Source organism: Sitodiplosis mosellana, unplaced genomic scaffold, assembly GCF_009176505.1.
Source record: "Sitodiplosis mosellana isolate CC-2019 unplaced genomic scaffold, AAFC_SMos_1.0 Smas_scaffold_6162, whole genome shotgun sequence".
NCBI classification, from domain to species: Eukaryota; Metazoa; Arthropoda; class Insecta; order Diptera; family Cecidomyiidae; genus Sitodiplosis; species Sitodiplosis mosellana.
The window spans coordinates 1056703-1072767 of record NW_022601403.1 but is presented as its reverse complement, the minus strand read 5'-3'; the positions used below and the strand labels follow the sequence as shown (position 1 = coordinate 1072767).

General features: G+C 37.6%; 2 protein-coding genes across 8 annotated transcripts; one reads left to right on the top strand and one right to left on the bottom strand.

Annotated features, from left to right (window-relative positions):
• The first annotated feature begins 677 nt into the window (after positions 1 to 677).
• LOC129574371 (uncharacterized) lies at positions 678 to 11818 on the top strand. 7 transcript variants are annotated; one of them, XM_055456316.1, is made up of 7 exons: positions 2813 to 4145; positions 4238 to 4410; positions 6961 to 7234; positions 7487 to 7642; positions 7731 to 8345; positions 8557 to 10731; positions 11253 to 11818. In XM_055456316.1, the coding sequence occupies exons 3-7, from the start codon at positions 6994 to 6996 to the stop codon at positions 11303 to 11305; spliced, it is 3240 nt and encodes a 1079-aa protein (XP_055312291.1). In that variant the 5' UTR covers positions 2813 to 4145; positions 4238 to 4410; positions 6961 to 6993; the 3' UTR covers positions 11306 to 11818. The 7 variants fall into 7 exon arrangements, with proteins under 7 accessions (XP_055312295.1, XP_055312289.1, XP_055312291.1 ...); XM_055456317.1 differs by having other exon boundaries at positions 3250 to 4145; positions 4238 to 4315; XM_055456320.1 differs by lacking the exons at positions 2813 to 4145; positions 4238 to 4410 and adding an exon at positions 678 to 1372.
• Positions 11819 to 14181: 2363 nt separating this feature from the next.
• Positions 14182 to 15968, bottom strand: LOC129574372 (uncharacterized oxidoreductase TM_0325-like). Its single transcript, XM_055456321.1, has 3 exons — positions 15832 to 15968; positions 15121 to 15653; positions 14182 to 15054 (listed from the first exon to the last, which is right to left on the bottom strand). Exons 2-3 carry the CDS (start codon positions 15647 to 15649, stop codon positions 14819 to 14821), a joined length of 765 nt encoding a protein of 254 aa, XP_055312296.1. The 5' UTR covers positions 15650 to 15653; positions 15832 to 15968; the 3' UTR covers positions 14182 to 14818.
• Between the last annotated feature and the right edge of the window lie 97 nt (positions 15969 to 16065).

Below are 16065 nucleotides of genomic sequence, written 5' to 3'. Positions count from 1 at the left end.
CGATAGAAAATTGATATAATTTGATAATTTTTTTTTGGAATATTAAAAAAATCCTCAATCTCTCTCTCAAAAAAAGAAATCATCTCTTCGGGGTCCCCATGTAAAATGGTTGGGTGGTATTGATAATTTATTGAATGACAGTATGATAAAAATGAGACACAGAATATGAGACACTATTTATAGGCAAAGTTAATTAATAAAAAAAAAATCGTAGTAGCCCACGACCCTATATGAATGTAAAATTTGGTCAGGAATTCTGACTCAGAATTCCAAAAGAAGAGCTATTTTGTGTATCAAATGAAAAAATTAAAAGCACTCAACCACATATCTTCAAAAAATCAAACATACTTTTGATTCAACAGAGGAAGATGAAAGAAAAAATAATTCAAAATTGCGCAATTGCTCGAAAATCATGAAATAAAAGTGAAAAAATCTGCTTAAGTATGAAATAAAATTAAATTCTTTAAAAATTGAAAGAAAAAGAATGCAATTCAAAAATCAAGAACATCAAAAATATTCAAGAAATATTCTCATTTTAATTCGGCCCTAAAAAGTAAGAAAATGTTGTACAGATCCATGCAATTTCGGTAATGCAGTACATTTTTGCTGAAATGGGTTGTTGGTATCCATTTTCCATGTTTGGTTTTGCGGTAAAAAGTTACGGTTCACTCATCAATATTCAGCGTGTGTGAAAACTGTCAAAGTGTCGGAATACCGAGAGTAATACAAATACACAGGCACACCGGACGGCCAGTAATACGCGTATGAACTGTACAGGGCATACACATACGCGTGCATTCGCTTCGAGCATCTTCTGAGTTTGACAGTTCAGTTGTTGAAATTCGGTGGAAAAGGCGAGTGCAACGGCAATGAAAACTGAAGCAAAATAGCATGCACACCATCATAGACCCATAAAATTGCTGAATGCTTGCACCAATACATAGCGCCCGACAAACACACAGAAGGAGAAGGAGAAAGAAAAACATAACAAAAAAAAAATTTCGTATCCAAAGCTGGTGTTTTGGTATTGTAAACCAGTAAATAAAACATTTCATTGAGGCAGAAGAAAAAAAACCCAAATTCAGACTCAAAAATCATTTGGTTGCATGCAGAAATGATATATATTTGATTGGAAATAAAATAAAGTGCTGATCAATTGTGATTTGTGAATAATTGTGAAAATTGTTTTGTGTGCTCAAGAACGATTGAGTGACGAATTTTCCATTCGAGCCTCAACTACTGATATAGTGTTGTTGTTGTTGCTGCAATTCCGTCTATTGTTTGGATTTATTATCATATTTATTGCAAATGCTTGCGCAAAACTCGATCGTATTTTGAACATGTTCTTTTGGCAACAAAGGCATACATGATTGTAAGTACTCACATTCCCATTTGAACTGATTAAGCATGTTTTAATCATTGGTTCCGTTTTGTTTTTAAATGTAAATCAATAAACTTGCACAATAAGTTTAATTGATTCGGACTAAGTGATTGTTCGATGACCATTTTGTTTTCCATGCTTTTATTGTCTTTCTGAAAATGAATCATATGATTTCTGGTCTCAAGTTCGATCGCAAAAATAAAAATAATATTGAAGGCGAGAAAGAGAGTTGTGCATGTATATAAAAATCCAAGTTGTTTTCTGGCTGATTTTACCTCTGTCTCTGTATACAACCGAAGAAATGGTTGTGACGCTCATATTTCATGTTCATTTCGACCGTCGTCGCTTCGTGTAGTCTTCGAGTGTGGATTCGTTGTGGTGCATACGAGGAGACATAGTCGCTTTGCTGGCTGCGTTGTGTGCGCGTCGTCCGTGCACATACAAACATTCCAGTGGCAAGACAACACCAAAGACTCACTCACTTTGTATATGCAGATCAATAGTATGAGCGTATGAGAAGGTTCCGGTGCGTATGTCCATGTGTGTGTATATGCGTACGTGAGTCAGTGTGTCGATACGCGAAGCGGTTAAATGCCTTTCAATGTATGCATGTCACAATTTCTTGTAGACTTTTTGCGGTTTTTACCTTTCGACAACAACAGAAATACAAGTATAACTACGATTCTCCACATTTTTGCAAACTGACATTTGAATTGTTACCACAACTTGGACCAAACACATTTGAATACATCATATTTTAGGAGAACATTTGGATTCATCGATTTTTTAACTCTTTTTTTTGTTCTATGATATTTTTTAATGATTTCTACGATATGAATGGACAATTTCCCGATTTTTATGTAAAAACGCGTTTGGTATGGGGAAATTGCGAATTCTCATGCATTTTTGATTGATTTCTTCTCATCGATTTTTCGACTTAAATCCACATTTTTTTTCACTTGAATCCACATTTTTCGAGCGATTTTCTGTTCATAAATTCCCCTTTGAAAACATTTCTCTTCTGTTGAATTTAATTTCCCCACGAACTCGGTATATATTCAAGAAAATGGTTTTTTCTCATGAAAAATCGCCATAACATCGACGATCAAATTCAAAAAATCGAATTCTCAATGAAAAACCCTCAATGAAGCGAATTTCGTTCTAATGAAAAATTGTCGTTTAAAATTGTCGTTCGATGAACGAAAAAAAAAACGATCGTTTAAATCTCCTTGAAACGAGTGAAAAATTTGAAAATTTTCTTTCATTGACAAAGTGAGTCGTAAACATTTGAAATGTGAATTGAAATTCTGTCAAACGGGTGTCTAAATTTCTACTCAATCGTTGTGTTTGGTTGTTGTTTCTTCAAAGTCCGTTAGAGTGTTTTGCATCAGGTAAGCGGTCGAGTAAATATATCTCCAAGGCAGTCAGCATACGCACCGTTGTGTGTACGTGATAGTTTCGGATTCGAGAGTAGCATTTTATGTGTGGACTACAGTGTTTCTGTATTACAACCGATGGTGTGTATAGTGCTTATCGGTAGAGACAAGCTAGAGAAGAAGAAAAAACGGCTCGAGTAAAGGCAACTAGCGACAAACGCATACAAATCAATCATGTATCTTCGTTTGCGGTGCGAAAATGTTGATTGAGTCGGACGGTTTGTAGCATATGAAGGGAAATCTGTGTATAGCGATACAAACTAATACACATTCACGCGTCCATTTGACATGTTCGACAACAGTGGATGTGTGCGTGTATTGCTGGTGTTAGTATGAGTTTACGGTAAAAAAAATTTGGTGTCACATTACTGTCTCTGTTACACAGCCATAACCGTATCGTACGTTAGATTCGTATGTCATATGCGCTGTTTCATTCGCACCATTGTCAATGAATACACTGCTTTGCTTGTCTACAACACTAACACCGTGCTGTATACTACAGAGCTACTACTACTGCTGCTGCTGCTGCTAACTCTCAAAAGCCACACACAATAAAAAAAAGAGAAACGAAACACACGAAGAGAGAAGAGAAGAAAAAGAAATATTTTCTAAAATGGCGATATCACGTCTCATTCAAAACGACTGTGTATAGTGAAAATTCACTTGAACGACTCGTTTTAAAAAACAACATTAAAATAAAAGTCGACATATTTCAATTGCACCACATTTTGTCATCAGCTAGAAAATTTTGTGTGTTTTATATCGTTTGTGCAAGAACGCGAATAAAAAAACGAAACGAAACGAAAATCGAATGGAAAATTATTCAACCAGACGATACAGTAGATAAAAAAAAACCATACACACATACACGTCTTGGAACTTAAAGAAAATGCTTAACTGAAGAGAGAAAAAAAAACGGGTACAAAACAACATTTCGTCGATTTCGATATTCTTATTTTTTGTTTCTTGTATTTCATTCGTTCATTCGTCGAGTTCAAACACCAGGCACAGCAGAAGAAAAAAATAGAGTGTTTCTTTGTTCAAAAATTATTTGTCGTGGTTCTCAGTGGCGTAGTGTGTAGTATTAAAATTAAGTTTGCCAGTAATTTATTTATTTTTGTTGTTTTACCTATTTCTCACTGTCTCTTCTTGGTTGCGTTGAAATCAAAGAGAAAATTTGTTTAATATATCGTAATATGTAATGCGAAACACGAAAATGTCTTCAATGCGGATAGTGTGGTGATGAAAATGTTTGTTGTTTCCATTTGAAGAAGAGAATCCCAATCGAAATTATGATAAAACAATTTCTGATCCATGCAAGAGAATAGGTATGAAACAGTGCGCTTTTTATTTTGGTTCGTACTTTTCATTGAGTTATTTTGGATTTTGTGTATGTGTCTGTACATGTATGTGATTTCAGTTGCATATCGATTTTAAGACGATTTCATATGACAAAAACGAGTAAAGGCAACGAAGAAGAAGAAGAAGAAGAAAACAGGTGAACCGAGTGCTAGTTATTTTGGAGCGACAGTGAAATGGCCCATCGTCTTACTGTTGTTACTGTTATTGTTGTTGTTGTTGCGGTCATTGTCAGTGAGTGCTAGTTTCTTTTTCGTCGTCGTTGCTTCTTTGACTCACTTCATTCCAAGTGGCGATAGACAATTGTTTGTGACAACAGCTACGTGCAAAAAAAAAACATACGACAGAAGAAAAAAAAGTGCGCACTAAACACACCATTTCTCGATTGTTCGAGACAATTTGCGACACAGACAGTTTGAGCGAGTGAGAGCCTAGTTTTAATCTGCACAATTGCGATTGTGCGTTCATTTTTTTCGGTTACATTTCATCTCGTTTGTTTCGTGTTTCCAATTCGATCGTGTGGCATTTGAGCAAATTTGTGGTTTTTTTCGACTCCTCCATGTTATATGCTGTGCACTTTTTTTCCCGTCGTCGTTGTCGTCGTCGTCGTCGTCGTTGTTGGCCCCGATTCGGTATATGTATAGAAGTTGCATTGAATAGATGTCTCAATGACTGTATTAATGCGCCCAGTGCGTGTGTTTGCCGTTTTTCCTACTCTATCCCTCGATACTTCGCTCTCTCACTCACTCACTCACTATCTCTCGTCCGTCTCCATCGCGCTCTCTGCATTCATTCTCACTGTTATTCAACTGCTGTCGTGTGCTTCGTGCTATGCACTTCTTTTTTTCTTCTCTCATTCGTTTAGTTCGTCGTGTGTATTTTTGTACGGCATCGCGCATCGATTTGCTCGAAATCCTAACAACAAGATTTTCCATTTGTGAATGTGGTTTGCGCTTGTTATTCGCTCTCTCTCTCTCTCTCTCTCTCTCTCTCTCTGTGTGTGTGTGTCGCTGCTGCTTCGTTCTCAACGATGCGCGTCACAATTGATTTAGTTGTTTTCGCAGAGAAGAAACAAAGCATCACACAATGCATACATGCAAAAGTCAAGAGAAGCAAAATTTGTTTATTGCCTCATTTGTTTATATTTTGTGTGCAAAAATGCGTGAATCAGTAGGGCCGAATGCGTCATTTACATTAAGAAAAAAAGGCGAGATTTTATTTTCACCCTGAAATCAACAACAACAATGAAAACGAAGAAGAAGAATTATTAGAACAGCAACAACAATACCAGTTGGCAACAATCGATTTTTATTCTATTTCAATACAAAACTGCTAAACAAATGATTCTATTTTTGTGGCATGAATAACGAATATGCAAACAATTCGGTGGAATTGTTTGAACGCGCAAATTGAACGGTTCAATACCAAGTTGCTCCGATTCAAACGACGACTGTGTGCGACTTTTCTGGCGCAGGAAAAATGCAAAGCATTAAAAAAAATCCAATTCTAATGGACATCAATTCCATTTGCAGGCCGTAGTTCGACCAAATACTTTATTTTCGAAGCAAACTTTGACTGGAGATTCCACGTCTAGAGCAAATTTCAATCAGAGCCTTCATTTCCAAAAGCGATTTCGTTCAAAGACTTCACACCCAAAGCGATTTCAGTGAATCATTCGTCAATTAAAAAAAAACACTCACACATTTCAAGTGTGGACAGTTAAAATTCTCAAGCAAAAGAGACTAGAAAAACTCTCATGTTTCTGTGAATCAAAACGTAACCGTCATTTCTATCGGCACAAATGTTTTGTGAAACGGAAATAAATGTTTCAATCCACGAGAGAATTTAAATGTTTCGGTAGAAAGAAGAAGCTAGCGATTTGACGTAGGTGCGAGAGAAAGGGAACGGTTCGTACGGACACAGCGAGCGCGCTTGCGAGAAGAGCGATGTATTTGGTTCATTAGTCGTGTGCGTTTGAACGCCGAGAAGTACATGACCGTCGAAAAATGCGTTCACCAAAATAAAATTTGTTAGCTTTGTATGTTGATTCACTCGTACCTTTCACGCCATTCATTTCATTCACAAAAAAAAACCAACGCATCGCACTTCGATAGTTGAAGAGACGAGAAAGAGTGTGAGAGAGAGAGAGAGAGAGAGAGAGAGAGAGAGAGAGAGAGAGAGACAGAGAGACAGAGAGAAACAAGTTGTGTGTGCGAAAGAGAGGTGACGATGATGACAACGAAGACAATTCATACAATAGCCTTGCGAACATTGGTGTAATACGAGACATCATCTTCTCCGTTCGTATATGTATGACAACAGCCACACAAATGCCGAACACTAAACAAATCATGGAGTTGAGTGGATGAGTGTATGTGTATGGGTAAAACGTTTACAAAACATACACACTTGCACTCACCAAAAAATATATACACCCTGTTTGTGTGTTCGTCAAGATGAAATGGGGCCTCTTCACAACCACACACGCATACACACTTGCACAATTTTGACACTTCGTTGTATCGCTTCGCATTCCCCTTCGCATAACACAGCGAGAAAAGCCTATTGTTTGGCAATTCACAACTGTCAATGTAAACGAGACTCGTCGTGTGTTAGACACCCAAAAAAAAGGAATCGACTAATCAATGCTTATCAATATTTTTGGGTGCAACTGTCATTGAAATTGACTATTAATTTTAGCTCGGGTTGTTGTTTTTTTTTCCGTTAATTTGTTTGAATCTCGGAGCTTATCTCATTAAGAATGTTTTTTTTTTCAATCAACAGAACCGGAATCACATACACGAACTCTAAGTGAAAATGGGCAAACGATATGTTGATCATGATTCGCAATTGGATACACCGACAAATAAAAAACGTAAAACCGAATCGTCACATCAACCATACGTTAACGATGCTACTGCAACCGAGACTACAAATCAGTTGACGGCCACAGCGGCGGCCATCAACGATGTCACCTATTCATTAACCACGGATCTGGTGGACGGCACCGTGCTCACCGATCTGTGCGCGAAAAAATGGCGATGCGGCAAACCAATCGGTAAGTTTGACATTAATTTCTTCACTTTATTTGATTATGAGTTGACACTTCAGCTGGACTGAATGTATGAAATCGTCAAAATTGTTTGAAAACAATTTTGGATTAAATTTGGATTGAATCCCATTCTGAGTTCCAAACGACCCAATTGGAGTGAATCAATACATTAATTCCAATGTACAAAATGCACTAACTCAAATTCCAATTCGATTCTATTCTCACTAACTCAATTCTCGTTGTTCTCTCTTCCCATAGGCAAAGGCAGTTTTGGTGAAATTTTCTTGGCTTCCGACGATATATCCAAACCAGTAACAAGTGAAAATGCGAAATTTGTGGTAAAAATTGAGCCACACAAAAGTGGGCCATTGTTTGTGGAAATTCATTGTTTGATCAAATCGGGAAAACCAACAGGTGAGTTGAAGTGGTTTTTTTTCTCTCTTTATTTTCATTCATTTTGATGCGATTCGATTAAATTTGGTGCAATTTTTGTGTGTTACAGAGGAGAAACCGTTGCCATTGGGTATGCCAACGTACATGGCATCGGGTGGTCATTTCTTTGGTCAGACGAGATATCGTTTCCTCATTTTGCCACGCTACGATTTTGATTTACATTCCATAATCCGAAGCCGTCAAGTGGAGACCAAGAATATCCTGATCATAGCCAGCCAATTGATTGACATTTTAGAGCATATTCATGACTGCGGGTACGCACATTCGGACATTAAGGCTGAGAACATAATGATTGGCAAGTGTACGTACAAAAAAAGCAAAGACAATGAACAAAAGCAGCGCAGCGGCAATGCAACGAGCCAACAACAGCAAACGGTGACGACGGTCGCCAACAAACAACGTGCCGATAAACGGAAACCGGTTCGCAAATTGCGAATGACATTGGCACGCAATGACAGTGATACGAGACAGGCAAAAAAAACGGCCGAATCGAAATCGTATGCGGAATCGAGCAGCAGTGCATCGAGCAACAAATCGGACAGCGATTTTGGCGAGGATTTCGATAAATTGAGCGACGATGACGACGATGATGAGGATGAGGATGTTGACGACGATGAGGTGGATGAGGATGACGAAGACGACGACGACGTCATATCTAATTCGGGTGAGTAAAATCGCGTAAAACTTGTTTTGAAAGTCGTGTAAATCGTTAGAATTTCTTCATAATTTTGAATTTCCTAATCTTTTTCCTTCAAAATGTTTCGAAGTTTTCCAAAACTTGGTTCTTTCAATCAAAAAATGTCAAACTGCCTCCAAAATTCTCGCCAAAACCAATTCTAATAGCTCTGGTTCTTTTTTTTCATTTTTCCTCCTAGATCTCGGTTCAGGTGTGGACAGCGATACAAATAGCACGAATTCTACATCGGACAAAGAGTACACATTCTCACGGCGTCGTAACACAAAAGTGGAGTTCAGTGGTTCGAATCCGATGCGATCGTGTCGCAAAGAGTCGAACAGCACTGAAACCTATGATGCGATGGTGCGTTCACATTATTTGCGTCGTTCAACGAAAAAGGTTAACTATTGTGAGAACGAGGACGAGGAAATGGGTCGAAATAGTGATTTGGATGATGATGAATGGGGCCGTAAAAATAGCTACTTAAAGCGAATATATTCATCGGCTGAAAAATCAACGGAAAAATCTCAGCATCGATCAGAAGTGAAAAATGGCATTGATCAATTGGCCACATTGCGTGAGGACGATGAGATGCAATCGGAAGATCGAATACATTTGATTGATTTTGGTTTGGCGCTAAAATTTGTCGATTCAAACGGTGTACATCGGCCATTTGTGATGGATCAGCGACGAGCACATGATGGTACGCTTGAGTTTACATCACGCGACGCACACATGGGTGCCCATTCGCGACGCAGTGACCTCGAATGTTTGGCATACAATTTAATTTATTGGAAAGAGGGTTATTTACCGTGGAAAAATGAGAAGATCATGAGCCAACCGGAGCAAGTGCATCGAATGAAGGAGTATTTTATGACTGACATTAAGCAATTATATAAGAAATTTTACAATGTTCCAATACCGGCGTTTATTTATGAATTTTTAACACATGTCGCGAATTTAGCCTATCACGATCGACCCAACTATAAGTTATGTAAAGATATATTTTTGAGAGAATTCCTTAAGCTAGGCTATAAACAAAGTGAAATGGTATTGAATGTGGCGGACTTACGAGCGGCACCGCAACGCAAATTGGACACCGATGAAATTGATGCCGTACACAATGTGCTCGGTCAAAAGATGATGGATGTGGCAAAAATGATGAAAATGGGCATGATGATGTCATTTTGTGAAACGCCAACCACACCAAATCAAATATCACCGAAAAATCTCCGATCGAAGGCCACACAAAATACGAAAAAACGACGAGCAAAATTCTCATGGACTGAAATATTGAGCACCGATCCGGATCAAATAGCACGGCAACGGGCCGAAAAGGAATTCGAACGTGAACCATGCGATGAAACGCCCGTCCGCCGTTACACCGGAAAACCTACGTATGCGATCATTCAAACGGAAAATTTGAAAACGAAAAACAAAGATCGCGATCATTTGGATCAGCCCGAGGATTGTATCAAGGGCTATAATCGTGCGATGATGGATGTGTGGCGGAAACGGCAATCGTTGCTGGTCAAGCAGCTCGAATACAACAACAGCATCACCGAAGAGGTGAAACCAACGGTGGTACGTGGTCGACGCAAACCAGCCTCCACCAACACCAGCACTACTAACATTGCATCGGATAAAAAGCTGAACGGTCACAGTGCTGAAGATGTTCGAATACCGAACGCAAGCGATGATGCCCTGGAAAAAGCATCCCCATTACAAACTGCCAAACAAGCGACCAAAACCACACGACGGCGCAAATCCGGCCTGCGAAATGTCATTACACCGACGAAAAAGATCAGCGCATATCGAGAAACGAATGGTCGAAAGCGGAAAACAATAGCGTCAACTGAATCGACCGTCGCTACGGCTATCAACACAACAACAACGACGACGACGACAACAGCAGCTGCTGCTGCTGTAGCACCTACATCCAGTGAAAATTCGGATGCATCAAATCCATGCTGTGAAATTAGCTCGAAAATTGCGTGGTGGGATTTGAATACACGCGGTGGCAGTGGCACAAAGAACAGCAGCAGCAGCAGCAGTACGATTGAATCGTCGGAATCGTTAACGCTAGGCGTTGGTGGCAAGGGTCGTCGAAAGTATAACAGCAGTTGTGGCATGTCATCGCCGGCCAGCGAAGAGGACAGTTCACATGATTCGTTTGATTATCGAAGGCCAAGCACACGATGCATTCGTACGCGTGGCGCACACACCTCCGCCAAACCGCTTGTGATTAGCGACGAAGATAGTCGTGACACCACCGACTATAGCCCGGTGAAAAACCGGCACAAACGCACCAAGGATAGCAAAAGCAATCGAAGCCGAAACAAACGTACGTCTGCTGCGGCCGCTGCTCGGGCAGGTTTGTATTTCTGTGATGACACTTAAAACTGTTTGATCGCCAGTTTTTCTGTTTGGCATTTCTGTCTCTGTGTCTCGTTGTTTTTTCCTTATCTGTTGGAAGTTTTGACGGTTCAAGAAATTCCCACATACACACACACCACATTCAAGCACTTTGAGCACCGAGAATTGATTGAAAATTTGAGTCCAACAACCATTGACTCACTCAAATTGATCGATTTTAATCGGAAAATAAAATCAAAAACACTAACTCACATATTGACCAACTATTAAAAGCCTGAAATGAATAATTCAGTGGATTTATCGAGTTTTTCTTGAGAAAAAAAATCGCTAGTCTTGGGCTCCCTTGCGCGGGTACATACAAAACCCTTTGCCTGGGGTGCACAGAGATGGTTGAAAGAATTCTTGAACCGGTCAAAGTTAGTTGGGTGGTCGTTGTGTTACATGTCCCCAAATATGACCGATGAACATGTGCAATGATGGCAAGTGAAGGCTAATGTTGTGTCTATTTCTTGTTTGCAGTGTCGGGGCGCAAAGTCACATCCGAATTGATACGAACATTCACCAGAGGCTGACACTGAACCGAGTGCTATTTGTGTTAAACAAACCGACCGAGTGAACACCATCATTGTCAGCCGTCATTGTTATTCTCTCATCATCGTTGTCGCAAAATGCATTCAATCTACGTTGTCACAAAATCAACGTGCTGTTGCTCAAAATGAAAATGGATTTTTGTTGCACGTTCAAACTGCATGTCAAGTGAAAATAGAAACAGCAAAAAAAAACCAGGCAAAATATAGAACAATTAAGGCTAAACAAAATGGAAGAAAAAAAACAATTGTGATGTGTGAATTTTGAAGCACACAGAAAAAAAAATGGTTCTGATGAAAAATGAAAGAAAAGTAAGAAAAAATAAGAAAAAAAAAACTCCTACAAATTTATAGTCTAAAAAATCAACAGAATCATTAAATTATTATGTTTAAAATTAAACAAAAAAAAACTATTAATAATATTATGAGTAAATACGACAAAAATTCTGAGAATAAAAGAGAGAATAATGGGTTTATTCCAATGAAATGCACTCGAAACGATGATTTTCGCTGGCTAGAAGAGGTATTTTGGATAATTAGACGAAAATTTAGAAATTGCAAAATGGGCAGCAATACAACAAAACTCACAAACACACACACACACAGTCCAATTTGTTATATATAGAGAAACAAAGGCATTTTACCCAAAACCAAACAACATGCAACTTAAAAAAAAACGTTCGTACTACTTGGAATTTGAATTGTGTGTGCACACGAATTGTAAATAATTATGAAACAAAAAGAAAGAATTCGTTAATGTTAAAAAAAGTTCTGCTTACAAAAAAAAATTATAAATCCAATATTCGGCGATTCAGACATTTGCTGGATGCTCGCAAACAAAACAAAAAAAGAGAAAAATTTGCAAAAAGAAGGATAAAACGCATTTAATGGTTGTGCTTTGTTTTCTGTTTTATTTTTTCCTCACTCGTCACACATTTTTCACACACAAATGACGGCCTGAGAAGAAGAACCTTTCCTACAAAACCTGTGCGCAGAACACAAACACAGAAATTTTTTAGTCAAAAGGCGAACAGCAAATTTGCGAGCACAAAAACCTAATATATTTACAGCGAGCGCAAAAGTATAAAAAGCCTACTAGCATGCAAACTCCGTATAAGTAGGCCTGTTATGCTTTTGCGCTCGCTGTAAATATATTAGGTTTTTGTGGTCGCAAATTTGCTGTTCGCCTTTTGACTAAAAAATTTCTGTGTTTGTGTTCTGCGCACAGGTTTTGTAGGAAAGGTTTTTCTTCTCAGGCCGTAAAATTCTCTTTCTTTTCCTCCGTCTCCGCCCCCACCCCATCGATAGTTTCAAATGCCTTTACGTTTATATTTTCATTCATATCGCATATTTTCATCATTTTTTCTACGTCAATGACTCTATGTGTGTGCGTACGAGTATTTACTCTGTATAAGTATGATGCTCATACAATAAAAATCCACACAAAACCCAAGAACATTGTTAATTTTTCTTTTGCATAAAAAAAATTAATCACAAGATTTATAGATATATATATATAATCATATAATACTCTGAACAAAACAACAACAACAACAACAACAACAAATTGAGCGAAAACCAAGTGCGTACAATTCCCTAGGCATTTCCTCTAGGTACAATTCCATTTATTTTGGGAACAAGTTATTTAGTAAAACAAAACACACACATAACAACAACAACAAAATTAATTATATTGATTGAAATTGATTGAAAGATGAAAATTACACACCCACAAAATATCGGCCGAATAATTTTCTTTTTGTTAGAGAAAAAAAAAGAATTGGTATTTGAACCAAAATAAAAACCGGCGAGACCAATTGTTGGCTCGCGCTTTGTAACAAATAACAATATTTTTTTTGTGAAATATATCTCATTCATCCAATAAAAAAACGATAAAATAACAATCCGTGTATATAATAAATTTAACTCTTTTTTGTTCGTCATGTGTATAAAACAGAAAATAATTATCAGAGCAAAGGGAATAAAATTGAAACCAATTTTTTTGTATGTCGTTTCTGTGAAAAAAAAAAATGATTAAGAAGTGAAGAAAAAAATGAACGGATTTTTTTTTGCTTGTTCTTTTTTAAACCTTTTGGAATCAAAACAGAATCAATCGTTTTCTTTTTTTCATTTAAGTAAAATATAGAGTAATATTTGTTCCTCAGTTTTTTTTAATTATTAGCAAAACAAATAAAGGAAAATAATATATCAAAACACTAGATAAGCCGTAATTTATTTCTTGATTTTTCATTCGTTTGGAATGGACAAAAATTAAACATTTTTGCAGGAGAACAAAGAAATGTGTTATGAATTGGGCAATTTTAGGTGGAGTTGGAGTTGTGGGGTTGAATGCGTCTCTTTATCCTTGGCATAACAAAATTTCATTCGAATAACACTTGTCTGGTGTTTTTTGGTGGTGCTAATTAGAATTTCGAGAATCCAATTATGAAAAAAATGGACCCGTTTGACCCACTACACCAATTGCCTACAACACACACACACACACACACACACATCAATTATAAATGCTTAAACCAAGTAAATTTAGATAATGCTCTCTGCCCCTCTCACATAACGACATTTCTAACACACATGTGTAATTCGAACATGGTGATCGATTTTATTTAGATGAGCTCAGTAACGGAAGTTTGACAAGTTTTAAGTCGAAATTCTTGACACGGAGTCTGTGGGATTCATACAGATCGAAGCAAATCTTTTTTTGACCCAAATTCCAGCTTATGATTATCCAATTCTGGTAGAGAAACTGGGCAATCTAAAAACAGTACAGGTTCAACATTTAAACCCGGTCAACAACCGCCAACACGGTTCTGGCGATCGGTTTCCCAAGTAAACATAATAGCTACGGTTTAGTTGAATATTTATTCGTCCTTTAAAAAAAAAACAATGACATAAAACACTAGTTAAGATGATAAACAATTTAACATGAATGTATGTATAAACATTGTATACATGAAATCTATCACGTAAAAACACACACAGAAAATCATATGAATAAAAAAAAATATCTGATTTAAATGAAAATTTATGCTGTTGATGTTTTATTTCTACATTAGTTTTTGTTTCAGCTCAGGACTCAAAGCTCAAAGTTATCGATATTTCGGGTAATCTCGCAGTAAATTTAGTTCTTTAAGACCTGTTCTTATGATGAGAATCTCATCTCTCTCCGATCCATTGAAAGGTGATTTACGTGAGGGAATGGGCGTTTGTGACAAGATGCTCGCTACTTACATGCAATATATATAAGCCGGCTTTGTCGGATAGATAATATTTTGTAATCAATAGTGTTCAGCTTGACAACTTTATGACACATCAATTGAATGTGATCAACGAATAACATCTATTTGCAAATATTTTAGACAATCTATTATTATGGATAATGTGCCCGAGAGCCGTTTTCTTTATCACCAAGTGAAACGCAGTAATTAAACTCTAGTACAATTCAATTTTAAATCCATTATCTTTTAATTTTTGAAAAATTTAATCGTAACCAGCTGTCAGCGCACCTCCATCAACTGGCAGCAACACACCCGTTAAAAAAGAAGCAGAGTCACCCGTTAGGTATGCGATAGCCGATGACGTGTCACTCACTTCACCAATTCTTCCCATTGGGTAATGGGATTTGTATGAATCGAATAGCTCTTGTTCTGCCTTGCTATCTATGCCGAGTGCTTTGTAGAGTGGAGTCCGAATCGCAGCTGGGTTAATAGCATTGACTGACAGAAAAAAAAATCGCCGATTAAATCATATTACGTTTTCATTTAAGCCTTGCCTCCACTTACCTCGTATTCCTTTTGGAGCCAAGTTCAATGCTGAGCATTTGGTCAGCTGATCCAATGCAGCTTTTGAAACACAATAGGATAGTAAATTGGGAACGGCTTTCAGACCGGCCGTGCTGCTCACATTCAAAATGTTACCTTTTGTTTGCTCAAGATATGGAATGGCTTTTTGAGTCAATTGTACGACACTTCGTAGATTTACATCGATCGTTTTATCAAACGCCTCCATTGTGACATTTTCAATACTTTCCTCCGTCATCATTCCCGCATTATTTATTAAAACATTTATTTTTCCAAAATGCTTGACACTTTCGTTGATAATTTTCTCCGAGTCTTTTGTCACGTCGGCAGCCAGCACCAAGGGCTCCGAAGATCCATTCGCAATAATTTGCTGTTTTACTTCGTTCAATCTCTCCTGGTTTCTTCCGACCAGTACAACGTCAGCGGCTAATTTTGCCAAATGGATTGCTGCACCTCTTCCAATTCCACTACTTGCACCAGTTACAATTACGACTTTATCTTTAAAACTCATCTATCTTTTTGAAATTGAATTCGTGATTTGAAGAGAAAAAAAATTGTGACTTCAATAATAAAGATGTTTTGTTTTCAATGACAACTTTTTTTTTTGTTATAAACCAAGTTGTTGACCGAGCTCAATTGCTTATTGTGGTGATATGAATGAAATGTCACTCTTTAAATGCAACACATACTCACAGACATAATACCATGACATCTATTGAAGAATTTTACAGGGATCGAAAACGGTTTGACGTTTCTCATACAAACCGATTTCGGGACGGTTTCACTACTTTGCTCTCTGTTCATCGGAGCAAACCGTATCAAGCGGAACGTTCTGAGAATGGTTTGTATGAGCAACATTCAAGCGTGTTGTCACTCTGTTAGTATCGTATACTAATACATGTAAGCATAAACGTTTCTGTGTGCCAT

Excerpts from the sequence above, each read along its gene's own strand:
- LOC129574371 (XM_055456320.1), top strand. The coding sequence starts at position 6,994 with ATGGGCAAACGATATGTTGATCATGATTCGCAATTGGATACACCGACA. Across the intron at positions 7,235-7,486 it reads GCGATGCGGCAAACCAATCG|GCAAAGGCAGTTTTGGTGAA; the intron begins GTAAGTTTGACA and ends CTCTTCCCATAG. Across the intron at positions 7,643-7,730 it reads CAAATCGGGAAAACCAACAG|AGGAGAAACCGTTGCCATTG; the intron begins GTGAGTTGAAGT and ends TGTGTGTTACAG.
- LOC129574372 (XM_055456321.1), bottom strand. The coding sequence starts at position 15,649 with ATGAGTTTTAAAGATAAAGTCGTAATTGTAACTGGTGCAAGTAGTGGA. Across the intron at positions 15,055-15,120 it reads GGCTCCAAAAGGAATACGAG|TCAATGCTATTAACCCAGCT; the intron begins GTAAGTGGAGGC and ends TTTTTCTGTCAG.